Consider the following 15,819-nt stretch of genomic DNA (forward strand, 5'->3'; position numbering starts at 1 on the left):
TCAGTGGCGGCAGCTATTCGTAGCGAATCTGAGGAGGTACGCCACCGTGAAGTTGTGGCCCTACCTTAAATCAGCTTCGCATGACAGGCTTTTTCTAAAAAAATAAATTCAAAAATTAAAAAAAATTAATTACGGGACGTTCCACTTTGCTTTACACTGTCGCCGATTTGGACTGGCAAAGGTGTAGAACCCCGTCTGCTACAACTGCACCTGATCGGACAGTTATCTTAGCCTTGCATCCTTTGCGGAACCGCTTGCAGACGTAGTGAACCGTGCTTGTTTCAGGACACGAGCGCTTGATGCAGAAGGAGTAGCCGCGATGGTCCATGGTGCTTAGCCGCCGTGGTGGAGATTGATAAATGGGTGGTAGTGTGCCTTAGGACAGTAAGTAACGCTAATGTGTGTATTAAGTAACGCTTATGTAATTTTAAGTAGAAGGTCCAGAAGAAAGTTAATATTTGAGTTTTAGGACAATATGGAGGACACAAATTATAATATTCTGTAGCGAAGGATTAGTCGCTTTTTAGGACACATCTCCAAAATCTCCCTGTAAAATTTAGGACAAATAGGACACTTTAGGACGTGTCTTAGGACGCATTATCCTACACCCCTTACTATGGTTCAGTAGCTAGGCCGTTCGTTGAGATGGCCGCTGTGACAGCGACAGCATTGCATGAGCCGATTCGGCTAGCTGTTGCTGTTATCGGTGGGGGGGGGCATAAGGCCATAATGCTGGCAAGTATGCAACGCTATGATTGCATAGGTGAGCGTGCAGCGAGTTGGTTTGCTAATAGGTTTAATTGACATCTTGACGGCACTTGCTCAACTTAAGAGTTGGGAAAATGAAATGAATGGTGGTATCCGTGCCAGCACTATTCCGACGGGACACACAATTGCGGGACAGTCTGTAAATAAGGAATAAGTATACTGCACCATAAAATGCCCAGCTTGTATTTGGGATATCGCACTGATAGAGCACAGCTACCAACATAATAAACTAGTGGCAGAGGGTTTTTCTGTGCTCCCACCTGGCACGCGAAATCCGCATTCTGGCTGCAACACTATCAAAATGAGTTTGATCGCACCTAAATCTTTGGAAGGTTGGTCACTAATAATAGAGCACATGTTCTTCCGCTACAAAAAAACCAAGTCTTCTTTGGGTATTCAGCATTAGCTTCGGTCACGCGATTTCTCAAAAGACACTGTTTGAAACGAATAAAACGTGCTACTTGATGGATCGAGCCACAAACACATGAAATTGGCGCTCTTTGTCCCCACATGTGGACTGGGCTACTTTAAGAAAACCAATTCACATTAAAAACAAATCGTCAGATAATAGGGAAAATACACACAACACAGAGTAAAGTAGAAATTCTTCCAGTTTCCCGAAATAGTATTCGGATAAAAAGTTGTTTTTTCAGCTTTACATCTAGCTGTCTGTGCGAAAAAGGACGGCCAAAAAAGGTTGTGGACAAACTGCATGTGCTTTACATTTTTTGAATATGCTTCAGTTGCGTCATTACCAAACATAGAGCCTATTTTGTTTTTTTTTCGGGGGGGGGCTCCACAAAAAGTGTTCCATATCTGCGGCAGCACGGATATGGAGTATTCCATACCAAGGCAAGGGAATTGTGTTTTCCCCATCAGTTTTTAGTACCGGTACACCACAGACTTAGCGGTATATAATCTTCCCCCGCTTGCTGCTGGTTACACGTGGCGCGTTCCCTTACTTCGTATTAAAAAAACAAGCAGCAAGCAGCCAAGAAATAAGAGAGAGATCTTAACATCGTAATGACAGCTCAAGAATCCTCCGATGCACCCAGCGCCCCCCATTCGCCGGCGTCTAGGGCACGTACTGTTCCCTCGGACAGCGCAGATATGGCCTGTAGAGCCGACGTCTTGGATGTCACCGGCGGAGTGGAGCCACGAATCACCGCCTCAGTGCGCACTACGACGCAGCCTCCTCCTCTGCGTACGAGCAAGCGCGCTGCGTCACGTGGAGCGACCGCTGGCGCACCGACAGAAGCCCGGAAGGGCAAGAAGAAGGCTACAAAGCGCGTGGTCACGACTAACGTGTCTTGAACAGGGCTCGAGAAGGCCGACGAAGGTGGGGACGACGCGTCAGACCAAGACCCGGAAGAGAAGGCGGTCCCACTAAAGCCGAAGAGGTCGAAGAGGGCTGCACCGCCTGCGGAGATTGCGTCAATCGGCGAGATTGCGGTACCTACGAGGTTCAAGTCCATTTCTGGCTCTTGCGAAGACTTTGATCTGAGCTCGTTTATGGCGCCCTTCGAACCCGGCTGAGGCACGGCGACGGGCAGCGCATCTACTCCTGCGCTTCTCGCGGGAGAACAGCCTGACACAGTACCTGCTGCAGCCCCCACAGTTCCTGAGGTGAGCGTAATGGCTAAGCTGCGCGCCCTACGCGAAGAGGTATTTTGTCTGCGCATAATTTACCGTCAAGATCGCAATTGCTGGCACGGATCTCCCAATGCATGACGACGGCGGCCAACTCGAAGGGATATCTTTCCCCGCCAGCCGTACGCTATCTCTCGAGTGCATGTTTCTCGGGAGGTTCCAAGAAGACGAAGGGCGACTACAATCCGCCGCAAGCCCATCTGCTGGCCGCAAGTCGGATGCTAGATGATTTTGTCGCGCGAGCAAGAAATTTCTTCGGCAGGGCTCCGTTTCGCTAATGAAATACTCTCCACATCTGCCGATTTACCGAGTTCCCCGCTTTCCAGGCTCACCCGAGCCTGCGCTAGTGGATCGAGACACATGACGTCTTCGGCTATACAGCCTCCTTTGACTATACAGTCCGGGTCGACCATACAGTCACCCGCAGCTATACAGCCTCCCTTGACTACACAGTCCGGGTCGACCATCTAGTCACCCACGAGTATGCGGCCTGCTTTGACTATACAATCCATGTCGTCTATATAGTCATCCAAGTATACCCCCCCCCAGAGGGCAGCTCATCCAGGTCAGACGATCTGTGTATTAGCGAGCTTATACGACGAAACGACCGACGCGATAATACGAAGTCTGCCATGGTCAAAATCCCGATGAATCCTGATGATCTGTATGCATGCCTTCGACTTCGATTTCGGGTACAAGTCAAGCAAATTCAGTCAAGCTACATCCAACTAACAGAGATGGCACAGGAAACATACTTCGGATCGGAGGAGCCCCACGTCGCCCTGTAGTCTCAAGTCAAACCGCGGACCAAATGCATGAGAATGCACGCCAGCGACGGAACTTGAACCGAGAAATTCAATCGGCTACGCTCAGAAAGGTCATGGCCAGCTCCGGCATAAAGCTACTAGCGCCTCGTTTTCCTACAACGCAAGAAGGCGCTGATGGACCTGTGTTCTTGCTAAAAAAAGTCATTGTAACGCTCTCTGTCGGAGCTCGCACGCCGTTCAGCTTTACCGCTACTGGCGTTCGTGGAGCTGGTTCGGGGACAAACGGAGCGGGACTATCGCCCGAACAAGAATTGGTCCCAACGGTTTTCGGCGAGCTATACAGAGAATACAAGCACGTGGCGCAGGTGTAGAATACTGCTCGAGAAGGCGTCGAAGTTCAGCTTAAAGAAACACCACCTCGACAGTCTGTTCGCCTAGTGAGGACCAGCTTCCTGCGCAAGAGTATTAGGAAAGAGCAAGATGCTTGGAGGTGCCTGGTCCTCGACATGGATCTTCTGGAGCGGTGGTCAGAGACAATTATTAGCCCCTTCGGAGTCTTAGACACGGGCAGTGAGGACACTAATGTTTCTGGCCGTACGATCCACGATCTGTCATACGCTGAAGTAACATCGATCACTGATTGCACCGATCAGCATTACCAAGCCATTGCGACGCGGTAGCCCGGGAGATCTTGAAAACGAAGCAAACATTCCCCAGTGTACCAGCATATGCGATGACGGGCGACGTAGCTACGGCCTTCCGCAATATTAGCATTCATTGCTACAGCGTCTACCTGTTTACCAAACTGATCGAGGAGGAGAAAGCGCTGGTGCTCGAGCTGTCCGCGCCTTTCGGATGAGATCTTCGGCGGCGTCATTTCCCACGTTTATGGCTGCCATACGAGCGAAGCTTCCCCGGCTGGTTTCTTCAACTATCACTGGGTGGATGACCACATCAACGTCGCTGCGGGCGTAGGAATGACGTGTTACGACATGGAACGCTCCCTCTGCTACGCCATGGTGGCCATTCTGGGCGCTGACGCCATCAACACGGAGAAGTTCACTGAGTGGAAGACACGCCAGCGTGTCCTCGGATTGGAGTTCGACTCCGTCGATGAAGTGGTCACACTACTTGTTTCTAAGATCCAAAAGATACGCAAGATTGTCGCATCTGCTTACTGCTCCTTGGCATTAACCCGCAAAGGGTATTGGTCGTTAATGTGCAGCTTACGGTCACATATTGCCGGATCAGAAAATACTCGCGCTGACGCCGGCTCCCGTATTCCCGCTAACCCATCGTTTGCAGCTGTGTTTGCTTCGCTAGCACCTGGGTGGTCACAGGTGGCCTTGACGGCGGACATCCAAGGCCTGGTCAGTATCCGGCAACATATCTCCGCGCGCACTCCGTTGCCGATTGATCAGTCAACCGAGCCTTTAACAGGTGAAGAAGGTGAATTTCACGACGAGAAAATTTGTCCTGGCTTTATGGCATGACCCTAACTGACAAGGTGCAGCACATTTCGGACTTCGTTTTACATGGATTTCAGCTTGACTTCGGGTCCGGTGGCCCCAACCAGAGCGACTCTATCCTTCAAGTGATTCGCGCACCGAGCTTAAGACATCGTGGTTGTAGATTTCGCTGGACAGCGGACTCAGCGGCCGTCACAGGCTCAGGCCGTATGGTTTCGCCTGACTGGGTCCAGGACAAATCAAGGTGGAGCTTCAACGACAAGGGTGCTATCTCGCTCTGGCCATCAGTCTTTGTGCCCCGAGTTCGGAGCCCTACTTATCCTTTGAGCTAAGATGAACCTCCCGCAAACATTCCAGCCGCTGTGTACATCTCACGCGGGGAGCGACCAGCCTGTGTATCAACCGTAGACGTGTCCGGAGCCATCAAACGCGCTGCCGCTCGCACTGGCCAAGACCCCCGCCGATTCAGCTCTCATTCCGTGCGCGCCGGTGGAGCTACACATGTACTGATCTGGCACGGATGCACTCACAATCCAGTTCCACGGTCGCTGAATTTCCGACGCGTACAGGACCTACACCAGGCTCTGAAAGAAGTCCGTCACCACGCTCTCGGCAAACATGGTGGTAGGTCCATCGGGGGATTCGACACTACCTTTGGGAAGCCGATTGCATGACCATTAAAGAGGGCACCGCTCTTCTCGTCCCCCTTCGGATCGAGATGATGGTCATTACATAAGCTCTCATTAATGTACTCCAAATTTGGATGATCGAGTCAAGGGCGAGCAATCTTCTAGATAGATCATTTTATGCGATATGATAGTGTTTTTGACAGCCAAGATCAAATGAGTTGGTTTTCTATTTTGACCAATGATCAACGCCTGCTGATAGAACGCTGATCGCTTTTGATTGGTCAAGAACGTGCGACTGTAGCGGTAGGCGTTCGCATCGCGTCCACGATGACACTGCATACTTGAAATGAGCCTGCTGCTGCCACCGACAGCCTCTCGAAGACTGCACACCCACAGTAGGTACCTACACGGCAAAGTGGTGCGCATACATGCGACCCTCATCCGTACTGGCCGCCATTCGTACCAGCATCAGATTGGTGGCGGTGTTAGTGAGTGCTTGCAATCTACCAACGATCAGCATAACGCCGCTCATGGCTATTGGCGTGGATGGCAGGTACTCCGCGTCGCAGAAGCCGCGCCAGATAGTGATGAAGTACACAATGTGCGATTGCGGTAACGCGATGTCTCCGAAGCTAGCAATGAGTGCGTAGCTAAAAAGCAGGGCGCTATTGCCGAAATTCAACGGTAGAGCACAGTCTGTATAGCCCACCACCCACAGCAAAATAATTGGAAACCCCATTGCCTGTGCGAGGCGATTGCATGCCGACAACACCGGGAAAAGCGCACCGAATACGGCAGGCGGGACTTCACGCGAGCGCAGCACGCTTTTCGTTGCAATAGGCAAGGGTAGTACCGGTGACTGCAGTAAAATGCTGTAGAGCAATGCCGGCATCACCTTGAGAAGCCATCCGAACGGCTGACGACGTGTCACCCAGAAGAACAGCATCGGACACAATACGAGGCTCTGAATGGAGCACACCAGTAACACGGCGAGACACCATTTCCCTGCGAACGACGCGAGGTTCGCGTTGGCGGGGTCCACGAGTATTGATCCGATGGTGATCGGCAGTATCGCAAGCAGCGCCAGTGACTGCAACCAGTCAAGGATCGTGAACAGCGCAGCGTACATGTGCACGAAAAGCCTTAGAAGTGGGTTGCGTCTGGCATCGCCACGATCGCGGCCAACGCCACCTCCACGGAAGCTGCGCGTGACTGCTACGCCCAGAACAGTGGCAATTACCATGGAGCTTACGTGATAGTCACCGCTTAGCGCTTGTATCGCGTTGTTTGGGATGTAGAGCGCGCTTAGATGGAAAAGGTATTGCGTCAAACTCAGCCGCGGAATGGACTCGGGCAAACCCAACACGGCGTTCACGTCCACGAAGCTCGGAAACACTGCCGCGGAGCTATTCGAGTTGTCGAAGCTGTCAGCGTTGCAAGCGAGTGCTGTACCGTTGAGTTCGAGATACTTGTTGTTACTGCATCGAAAGCCAAACTGAGCGCTGGAGGCTTCAAAGCTCAGCTTGTCGGTTTGCTTTAGCGAAGAGCGAAGCGCGCCAGCCACAACGATGGCCATCGCCACCGAGAATATGCAAATAATGAGATAGAAGCCGAACGTCTTGAGCCAGAGCCGTCCTAAAGCTCCTCGTGCAGTCAGCATGGATACGGAGAAGATCACCTGACAGATCCCCATAGGCACGGCGGTGCAGTTAACGATGCGGATGTAGAGTATGCCCACCTCATTAAGCCAATACCCGTAGGCACCGGGTGGGTCAGCAGAGAGAATCGCGAAGCCGATACTAAAGCCTATAGCCATGAGCAGAATAAGCAGAAACGAGTTCATGGATCGAGGTAGGTGCTGTAGCGCTTGAGAGTGGATTTCATCGAAGGGTGTGGACTCCCTATTTTGCTCCGATGGGGGCTGAGAGGGTCGAGAAGCCGGAGGATCTCCCGGTGGCGTGCCCAGGACATCGTACGCATCGGCGGGGGTCCCGATCGGGGCGTCCCGGGATGTTGCACTCGTGAAGTTTGTGCGGACGTTTAACTCGGGGTTCATCGGAGCCCTTGATGGGCCAACGTAGGACGGGTAGCCAGCGTTCCCTGCAGCCGCACCGCCAAGAGCGAGGCTGGCACGAAGATATTGGTAGAATGAGGTCGACGAGATGCTGGCCTCGAAGGCACCAGGAAATCGTTGCTGTTGATCCTGGATCTGCTCTTCTTGCTGTCGCTGAAGCGTTTGAAGTCGTTGGTTCTGTTGATGAAGCTGCTGCAAGTGGATTGGCGGACCACGCTGCGGTTGTGGCGGCTCGTACTCTGAAGACGTCGTGTCGACGCTCACAAAGCTGTTGAAGGCGGCACGGTTGCGATACGACGGGAATGCGATCTCCTCGTCAACTTCTTCGTGTACGGCGTCCGGATCTGACAGGATGGACTCGAAGCCATCGCTGCCTAGCGAGATGCGGTAGCTGGGGCGCTCCATGTCCACGACCTCGTCCGTATCGTAGAGACTAACATCAAGCTCACTGTGGGTGTCGGTGTCGTCGATCTCGCTGCCTTCGTAGATGACGTGGCGCGGCTTGCTCCTCCGTCCCAGAGTACTGACACTGTCGGCGCTGCCGGGGCCGATACTCATTTCGGACTCGGAAAGACTCTCGCGCCGGGGAGAGGTGCTTCGCCCGCTCATGGCTTGCGCGTAGCTGGCGCCGTGTTAAAGCTACCGCAGCACTGGTGGTTGCTACTATCTGACTGCAGACCATTTTCCCTGCAGATTTAGATGGCGTCCATGTAACGGACATTGTTGTTGAAGTGATCTCTGTCCTTTGATACATGGCTACACGTTGACGTATCTCAGGCAGGTATGAGATTTTCAATTGGACGATCAGCCTGGACGTGCGTCGAGACCGCAGGCTTGTTAATTATTAAAATACTCGGATCTTGTCGCGGGTTGTTGTCGCGCAGTGATGAGACAATAGTACTGCCAGTACCGCGCCAAACTCAGAGCCGCCGTCCGAACTTCGGGGCCGAAGCCGTAGGAGTCTGATGGTGGAGCTGGCCTATGCACCACCCGATCCAAAATGCGGTGAGCACTCCAACGCGGCCCAGCTGGCAGGCCATTCCAATCGAGTTGTGGCGGCGCGCGGAACGCCTGGCGGAATCCGCGAGCCTGTACAGTTACAGTACACTTAAGTATCTCTTAGCACACGTCACGGTGAGTTGACCCACTCTCCAGCTACAACGCACGAGCGTGCCGTTCCATTGGAACTTCCATGAAGTGGATCGACGAACAGCACAAACCTCCGCCCGTCCTTAGTAGTACTACGTTTTTTTTTAGCAGCTACGTACTTCGAAATATATGTAGCAATTTGCTAAAAAAAATGGCTATTTGCTACTAGCAATGGGCTGGCTTCGATTGCACTTCGTGGTGGATCGTTACAGAGAGCAACACGCACTGTTCGCACACTGTGCGGCACAAGGCATCGATCTGTCATCTTTCCTGCCCTATCCAGCCTGGATTGTAGGGTGACCGGTTGAACACCGAGAGTCTCGTCGAGACGTGTCGAACAAGATGTCGGACTCCGACTCGGAGGCACGCAACTTGACTCAAGCCTTGAGCTGACCAAGGCAGTGCACGTAACCGAAAAAATAATATGCGTAAAAATTAATCCTAATTTTTTAATTTAATTATTAATTTATGGCTGTCAACAACGGGAACAACCCCAATTTTATGTAACAAGCCGAAGAGCGTTCTATTGTGAGAGCGGCGTTCAAGAAACGCAATTGCGCACTACGTCGACGTCGCGTACATCCCGCCAACGTCTAACGAGTGTGAGCGCTTCTTCTCTCTCGCTAAGCTGGTGCTGTCTGATCTACGGAAGCGAATGTCTCCAGCCAGGCTCGAGATGATAATGTCTCTTAACTACAATCATGACTTGCGAAGTTTTGCAAATAATTGAATTATTAATTTTCTCAGCTCACATCGATGTATTACAGTATCAAAGTATTGCATTTTCGGGTTCCCACGGTGGGCCACGGCGTGGCCTGTGCGGGACCAACAGTTGGCCTTAATGTAGTCTAGTTGCACATATTTTTGCAATCGCATGCGTCCCTCATTGCGTGCTCGTAGTGCCGTCGCGAGGCAGGTGGATACTCGCGCCGGCCCGGAAGCCTGTCTTGGTCGCAGATGGCGACGCCGCACTGGGCTTGCGGCAACTTTTGCCAGCCATAAGGACCGAGGCCTGCAGCTACGGCGGAACGTTCTCTCAGCTAGTTTAATAGTGAGCTAACGGGCAATAGCGATTGCACTGCAGTTTGCAGTGCCAAAAATGACTTCGCTGGGGCGACCGTCGACATGGCGGTTTTATCGTGGTGGTGGTCGACCTTGGCGGCTTTGCCTTTCAGCGAGATGATTCGTGTCAATCTTGACACGAGTATGACAAGCGTACCGGTAGCTACATGTAGGATACCAGTACATCCAAGATGAGATCCTATCAAGAAACTCTTGACGAGAAGACCAAAGCCTCCGCTGCAGATTAGGAATATTCGTAGCGAAAGCGTCGTCAACGAGTCAGCAGCAAGCTAAGCCACAAGGGCGCGGCATCTGTCGCTTCCCGTGGGATACGGGGCGGCGCAATTCGGCGACGTCGTCCGAAGTTAGAAAACCACTTGCCAAGGCCAAGTGACTTGGCCAGAGTATCACGGAGAGTCAGCGGCTGGGGCTCGTCGCTACACATGGTCGTGCATGCGTAAAAGATAGGGCTGGGCATACTGAGACCAAGAGGCCGAGAGCAAAATCTCCTCCAGGATAAGCGCTCGGTGCGAGAGAGCTCCGTGCCACTCCCCTGCATCGTCGCCTCGCGAGCCGCAGCATGCTCGCCTCTGCACTCCTCATTCCCCAATTTCCTCCTGAGAGCGAAGTGCCCTACAAGCGTCGTTACCGGTTGGAGATTCCCGTTCCCGTTTCTAGTCCATTCAACAGCGTGTTATTCGTCTCCTGTTACAGTAAACTACCATGAAGGTGTACACGACCATCTTGCTCGCGGCCATGGCCATGCAGGCTGTGCTTGGTGGCGGCGGCGGCGGCATCACGTTCGACAACGCCGGCAGCTACTCGCCTGGTGGCACGGAGAGCTCCGCTGATACGTACACGGGGCAGGACGGCGGCAAGACTGGCTTGAACACACCCGTGCCGGCCACTACCCCGGCCTTGACTCCCGCTACTCCTGTGTCGACTCCGGCTACGCCTGTTTCAACTCCGGCCACCCCCGGGTCGACCCCAGCGACGCCAGTGTCGACCCCGGCTGGTACAACGCCTGCACCGACGACCCCGACGTCTGAACTGGGCTCGAGCGCTGGCTCGCACCCGGAGCAGCAGACGCCAACGTCCACGCCTGCTGCCACGACGCCATCCTCAGAAAATGGATCCGGCTCGTCACCTTCCCAGGAGACGCCTTCTACGACCCCCGCTGCCTCTACTCCTACTCCAGGACAGGACAACGGATCTGGATCGCACCCGGAGCAGCAGACGCCTATGAGTACCCCCGGTATCACAACCCCGACTTCGGAGCTAGGCTCCTCGGATTCGGACACCCCGTGCCCGACTCTTGAGTACAACTACCCCGCCCCAACACCGGCTGGCTCGACACCGGCGACTGAGCAGGGCAGTGGCGAGGAGGACACTCCGTGCCCGACTCTGCAGTACAACTACCCTCCAGGAACCCCTGGTCAGGAGACCCCATCGACGGGCTCGGGCTCATCGCCAAACCAGGAAACCCCGTCCACCCCTCCTGCTCCGACGACGCCCACGGCTGAGCAGGGCAGTGGCGAGAAGGACACCCCGTGCCCAACTCTGCAGTACAACTACCCTCCTGGAACCCCTGGTCAGGAGACCCCATCGACGGGCTCGGGCTCATCGCCAAACCAGGAAACCCCGTCCGCCCCTCCAGCTCCGACGACGCCCACGGCTGAGCAGGGCAGTGGCGAGGAGGACACCCCGTGCCCAACTCTGCAGTACAACTACCCCCCTGGAACCCCTGGCCAGGATACTCCATCGACTGGTTCCGGTTCGTCACCATCTCAGGAGACCCCGTCCACCACCCCAGCCGCCTCCACTCCGACCACAGAGAACGGCAACGGCTCTGGATCGACTCCAAGCCAGGAGACCCCGTCCACTGGGTCTGGCTCGTCTCCTAGCCAGGAGACTCCATCGAGCACCCCGGTAGCCACCACGCCGACTACGGAGAACGGAAATGGCTCTGGCTCGACTCCTAGCCAGGAGACCCCGTCGACCGGGTCGGGCTCTTCCCCAAGCCAGGAAACCCCTTCCACCACCCCGGCCGCAAGTACCCCAACCTCGGAGCAGGGAAGCGGAGTGGAGGACACGCCGTGCCCGACTCTACAATACAACTACCCACCGGGTACCCCTGGTCAGGAGACGCCGTCGACCGGATCGGGTTCGTCGCCAAACCAGGAAACCCCGTCTACGACACCGGTTCCTTCGACGCCTACGGATGAACAGGGCAGCGGAGAGTCGGACACCCCGTGCCCGACCCTACAGTACAACTACCCGCCAGCTACCCCTGCTGCCTCGACGCCTACCAGCAACGGATCGGGCTCTACTCCTAACCAGGAAACCCCGTCGACCGGTTCGGGTGAGGAAGACACTCCGTGCCCAACGCTTGAGTACAACTACCCGAGCCCGACACCTGATGCCACGACTCCTACTTCAGAAAGCGGAAACGGATCGGGTTCTTCCCCTAGCCAAGATACCCCCTCCACGACCCCGGCTGCTTCGACCCCAACGTCGGGCAACGGATCTGGATCGACTCCCGGCCAGGAGACTCCCATGAACACTCCGGCCGCCACCACCCCTGCCCCGGAGCAGTCAAGCTCGGGATCTCAGCCTAAGCAGCAGACTCCTACTTCGACCCCTTTTGCTACCACTCCGACCTCGGAGCTGGGATCTGGCTCCACACCAGGCCAGAAAACTCCTGTGACGACGCCTGCCCCGTCGACTCCCTCCCCGGAACAGGGATCGGAGACCGGATCGGGCTCGCACCCTGAGCAGCAGACTCCCACGTCGACACCGGCCATTACCACGCCAACGTCGGAGTTGGGCTCGCACTCTTCGGAGACTGGATCGGGCTCGCACCCTGAGCAGCAGATCCCTGTGACGACGCCTGCCCCATCGACTCCTACCCCGGAACAGGGATCGGAGACCGGTTCGGGCTCGCACCCTGAGCAGCAGACCCCTGTGACGACGCCTGCCCCATCGACTCCTACCCCGGAACAGGGATCGGAGACCGGATCGGGCTCGCACCCTGAGCAGCAGACGCCCACGTCGACACCGGCCATTACCACGCCAACGTCGGAGTTGGGCTCGCACTCTTCGGAGACTGGATCGGGCTCGCACCCTGAGCAGCAGACCCCTGTGACGACGCCTGCCCCATCGACTCCTACCCCGGAACAGGAATCGGAGACCGGTTCGGGCTCGCACCCTGAGCAGCAGACGCCCACGTCGACACCGGCCATTACCACGCCAACGTCGGAGTTGGGCTCGCACTCTTCGGAGTCTGGATCGGGCTCGCACCCTGAGCAGCAGACCCCTGTGACGACGCCTGCCCCGTCGACTCCTACCCCGGAACAGGGATCGGAGACCGGATCGGGCTCGCACCCTGAGCAGCAGACTCCTACGTCGACACCGGCTATTACCACACCTACTTCGGAGTTGGGCTCGCACTCGACTGAGAAGTCCTCGTCGGGCTCTGGCTCGTATCCCGAGCAGCAGACACCAACGTCTACCCCAGCCGCTTCAACGCCAACTTCGAAGGAGGGCTCCCACTCGACTGAGAAGTCCACATCGGGCTCTGGATCGATCCCTGCGCAATCCAGCTCAGGCTCCAGCCCTGCGCAGTCTAACTCCGGATCGGTATCAAACCAATCTGGCTCAGGCTCGTCCCCTGCTACGGAGACCCCTGTGACGGAGACCCCTGCCACCACTACCCCGGCTACCACCACGCCTGCACCGACGACGCCGACCAAGTCTGGCAAGACGGGCAAGACCGGCGCTGGCCAGCCTGAGACTCCATCCGCTGAAAGCCCTGACGACGACTACACGCAGACTGCTCAGCAGTCGCGCTTCCTGCGCGCGTAAGCACCTCCAACGAGCTCTGGAGATATTCGACGGCAACGGAAGCAAGTTCCGTCAAGGTTTTGATACGGGAAACAGCTTGTTGTATCTTTGTTCATGTCTGGCTGAGTAGCGCAGTAGCTCGATGTGCGTACTAACTCACAGCGAATACAGAAGCTACTTGACCTTTAATACTAGTACACAGTAGACTTCATTCATTTTCTTCATTGGTTCCACGATTGTAGTGCTATGAGTAGTGTACTAGTAGTGTAGTATTTGTTGACTTACGCACAGCAGTACTAATATGACCTGCTAGAAATAGTAATAGTAGTTCGGCATTGAAAAAATAACGTTTTTACTGAAGTACTGTATCATTTCCGTTTTCGCAAAAAAACTTAAATATTCTCTTGTGTGAATCAGTTTGCGATGTCCGCGCCCAAGGCCGAGAAGACTGTACATGGTGGTCCAGATCTGCAACCCCCTCCAGGACAGGACGCTAACGGCATCACGGTGGGACAATGGTCGAGCCCCGTGATACCCGACGAGCCCGAAAGCTTCATGTCCTCCAACGTCAACATCGAGGCTTGCTGCCCATGCATCCCTTTGGCGCAGATTGAGGTCCGCCTTGGGCTCACTTCCTACGCTGGAGCTCTGAGCTGGTATACGGTCGCCTACGGACTGTTGACGCTGGCACTCGTGGGCCTATGGCTCTTCGTGGCCCTGTGGATCTCATCACAGGCCTATCGCGACGCTACTATTGTTCTGGTTCGTATCGTGTCGATCCTCGTGTCCCTAATTCTGACGGCCATCCCGTCGCTGCTGCTGGTGCGTCGCATCTCGCTATTGCGCTCAACGATTCGAGAACGGTTTGACATCCCCGGGTCCGTGCGTGAGGACCGCACTGCGGCCTGGCAGGAGACGGCCCGGGCCATCCGTCAGATGCGGCGACAACTCAAGATTGAACAGGCCAAGGGTAGCGCCGTCGCCACGCTGCCAGCCTATGTAGTTTAAAAGCGGCTAAGCTGTTTCGACTTAAATATATGACTCCAGTTGTCCGTTTCTATGCTGGATCAGTAAGACTGCTTTAAAGCGATGCGACGTCTGGATGGAGTACTCCCGACTGCGCTGGAAGGTCTGCAGCAGCGGAGAGAGACGGGTAGGAGACTCCGGGAGATAGACAGCTTGCTTCGAGATGACCAGGACGACTCAATAGCTCGAACTGTGGCAGTGGCCAAGACGACTGGAGGCTGTAGCTTCGGATCGGGTCGAAATGCCAAGAAGAACGCTCGCTACTGGCTGAGCAAAGGCTTTTCTGGCCCAGGACCGGGGGCATACGCTGTGTCCAAAGCTGATCGCATCGTCAAGGCAAATGCTGGTGGTGGAGGAGCGCTGGGACTACGTAGCGGCTCTTGCTGTCGCTTCCAGCCTTGCGAGTGCAAGAAGCCGCGAGAACAAACGGAGATAGCAGCTGAACATTTCGACGGCAAGCGGCAGGATACCACGCAGCCGCGACGCTCCATTCCGCCTTTGGTGGCGTATTCTAAACCTATGCGCACGGAGCCTTTAGACTTTCAGACTCGAGAGCAGCAGAGACGAGTGTCCGCTGTGCAAGCTGCGAAGCAGAGATGGAAGCATGTGGGCATGCACTTGACTCCTACTTATCGCTGGACAGAGCGCCGAATGGGGACAGGAGGAGCACTTCCCATGGGAACAAGTACCAGTCGTGACGGAACAGGGAGCTTGACGACCAAAGCGAGACTGCGGAAGCTTTTAATTGCTGATCGGATGACGAAGAAGTGTGAGGCTGAGAGTGCCCGAGTTGCAAATTCTGCCACTAGAGCAGTGTCGATCGATTCAAAATTTGCTGCAGCCCCTGCAATTGATATGAGGAAACTTCCTGGTCGGGATTCTGTGAGCTGCAACCGCAAACACGAGCGAGTCATCACTTCTTTTGGCAAGTGCTGATGACCAAGTACAGACGCAATGAGCTGGTTTGCAAAGTACAGCGCAGACGCAGAAATCGATAATCTACCATTTTACAGTAAGGCTGTACAAGCTAAACCTGGTTGGTACTGTAGCTGCCATAAACCGCCAACCGCTTGGTGATCATTGGCACTGGAATGGCTGGCGCTGTTGGCCTCCTGCAAATTTGCAGCCAGCGACATTTGTGTGCGGTCGCGCGCGTATCATGACGAAACCACACCCATGCACGTTTTTCGGTGTTTGTAACTCCATTGTCGAGACACCCAGCGTGGAACCTTTCGGTGTTCGAATATCGTCATTGTCGGGACGTTTCGATGCTCGGTCTGGTCTCTTATGTAGCCATATCCTGAACCGGCGCGTGCCTTCTCGAAAGATCGTGTCGGTCTCACAAAAGATTTCACGTCAGGCCTTCAACGACGACGACGACC

The 15,819-nt window shown here is 54.9% G+C and overlaps 4 protein-coding genes across 4 annotated transcripts; 3 read left to right on the forward strand and 1 right to left on the reverse strand.

Annotated features, from left to right (window-relative positions):
* Positions 1-5,500: 5,500 nt before the first annotated feature.
* On the reverse strand, positions 5,501-7,966 carry PITG_04976 (uncharacterized protein; the record flags this gene model as incomplete). The annotated part of the gene is made up of 1 exon (XM_002905617.1): positions 5,501-7,966. The coding sequence occupies one exon, from the start codon at positions 7,964-7,966 to the stop codon at positions 5,687-5,689; it is 2,280 nt and encodes a 759-aa protein (XP_002905663.1).
* A 2,219-nt stretch (positions 7,967-10,185) lies between these two features.
* Positions 10,186-13,630, forward strand: PITG_04977 (uncharacterized protein; the record flags this gene model as incomplete). The annotated part of the gene is made up of 1 exon (XM_002905618.1): positions 10,186-13,630. The coding sequence occupies one exon, from the start codon at positions 10,292-10,294 to the stop codon at positions 13,430-13,432; it is 3,141 nt and encodes a 1,046-aa protein (XP_002905664.1).
* A 204-nt stretch (positions 13,631-13,834) lies between these two features.
* Positions 13,835-14,469, forward strand: PITG_04978 (uncharacterized protein; the record flags this gene model as incomplete). The annotated part of the gene is made up of 1 exon (XM_002905619.1): positions 13,835-14,469. The coding sequence occupies one exon, from the start codon at positions 13,835-13,837 to the stop codon at positions 14,417-14,419; it is 585 nt and encodes a 194-aa protein (XP_002905665.1).
* A 31-nt stretch (positions 14,470-14,500) lies between these two features.
* On the forward strand, positions 14,501-15,059 carry PITG_04979 (uncharacterized protein; the record flags this gene model as incomplete). The annotated part of the gene is made up of 2 exons (XM_002905620.1): positions 14,501-14,943; positions 15,041-15,059. The coding sequence occupies 2 exons, from the start codon at positions 14,501-14,503 to the stop codon at positions 15,057-15,059; spliced, it is 462 nt and encodes a 153-aa protein (XP_002905666.1).
* Between the last annotated feature and the right edge of the window lie 760 nt (positions 15,060-15,819).

The sequence above is a fragment of the Phytophthora infestans genome, genomic scaffold, assembly GCF_000142945.1.
Source record: "Phytophthora infestans T30-4 supercont1.6 genomic scaffold, whole genome shotgun sequence".
NCBI classification, from domain to species: Eukaryota; Oomycota; class Peronosporomycetes; order Peronosporales; family Peronosporaceae; genus Phytophthora; species Phytophthora infestans.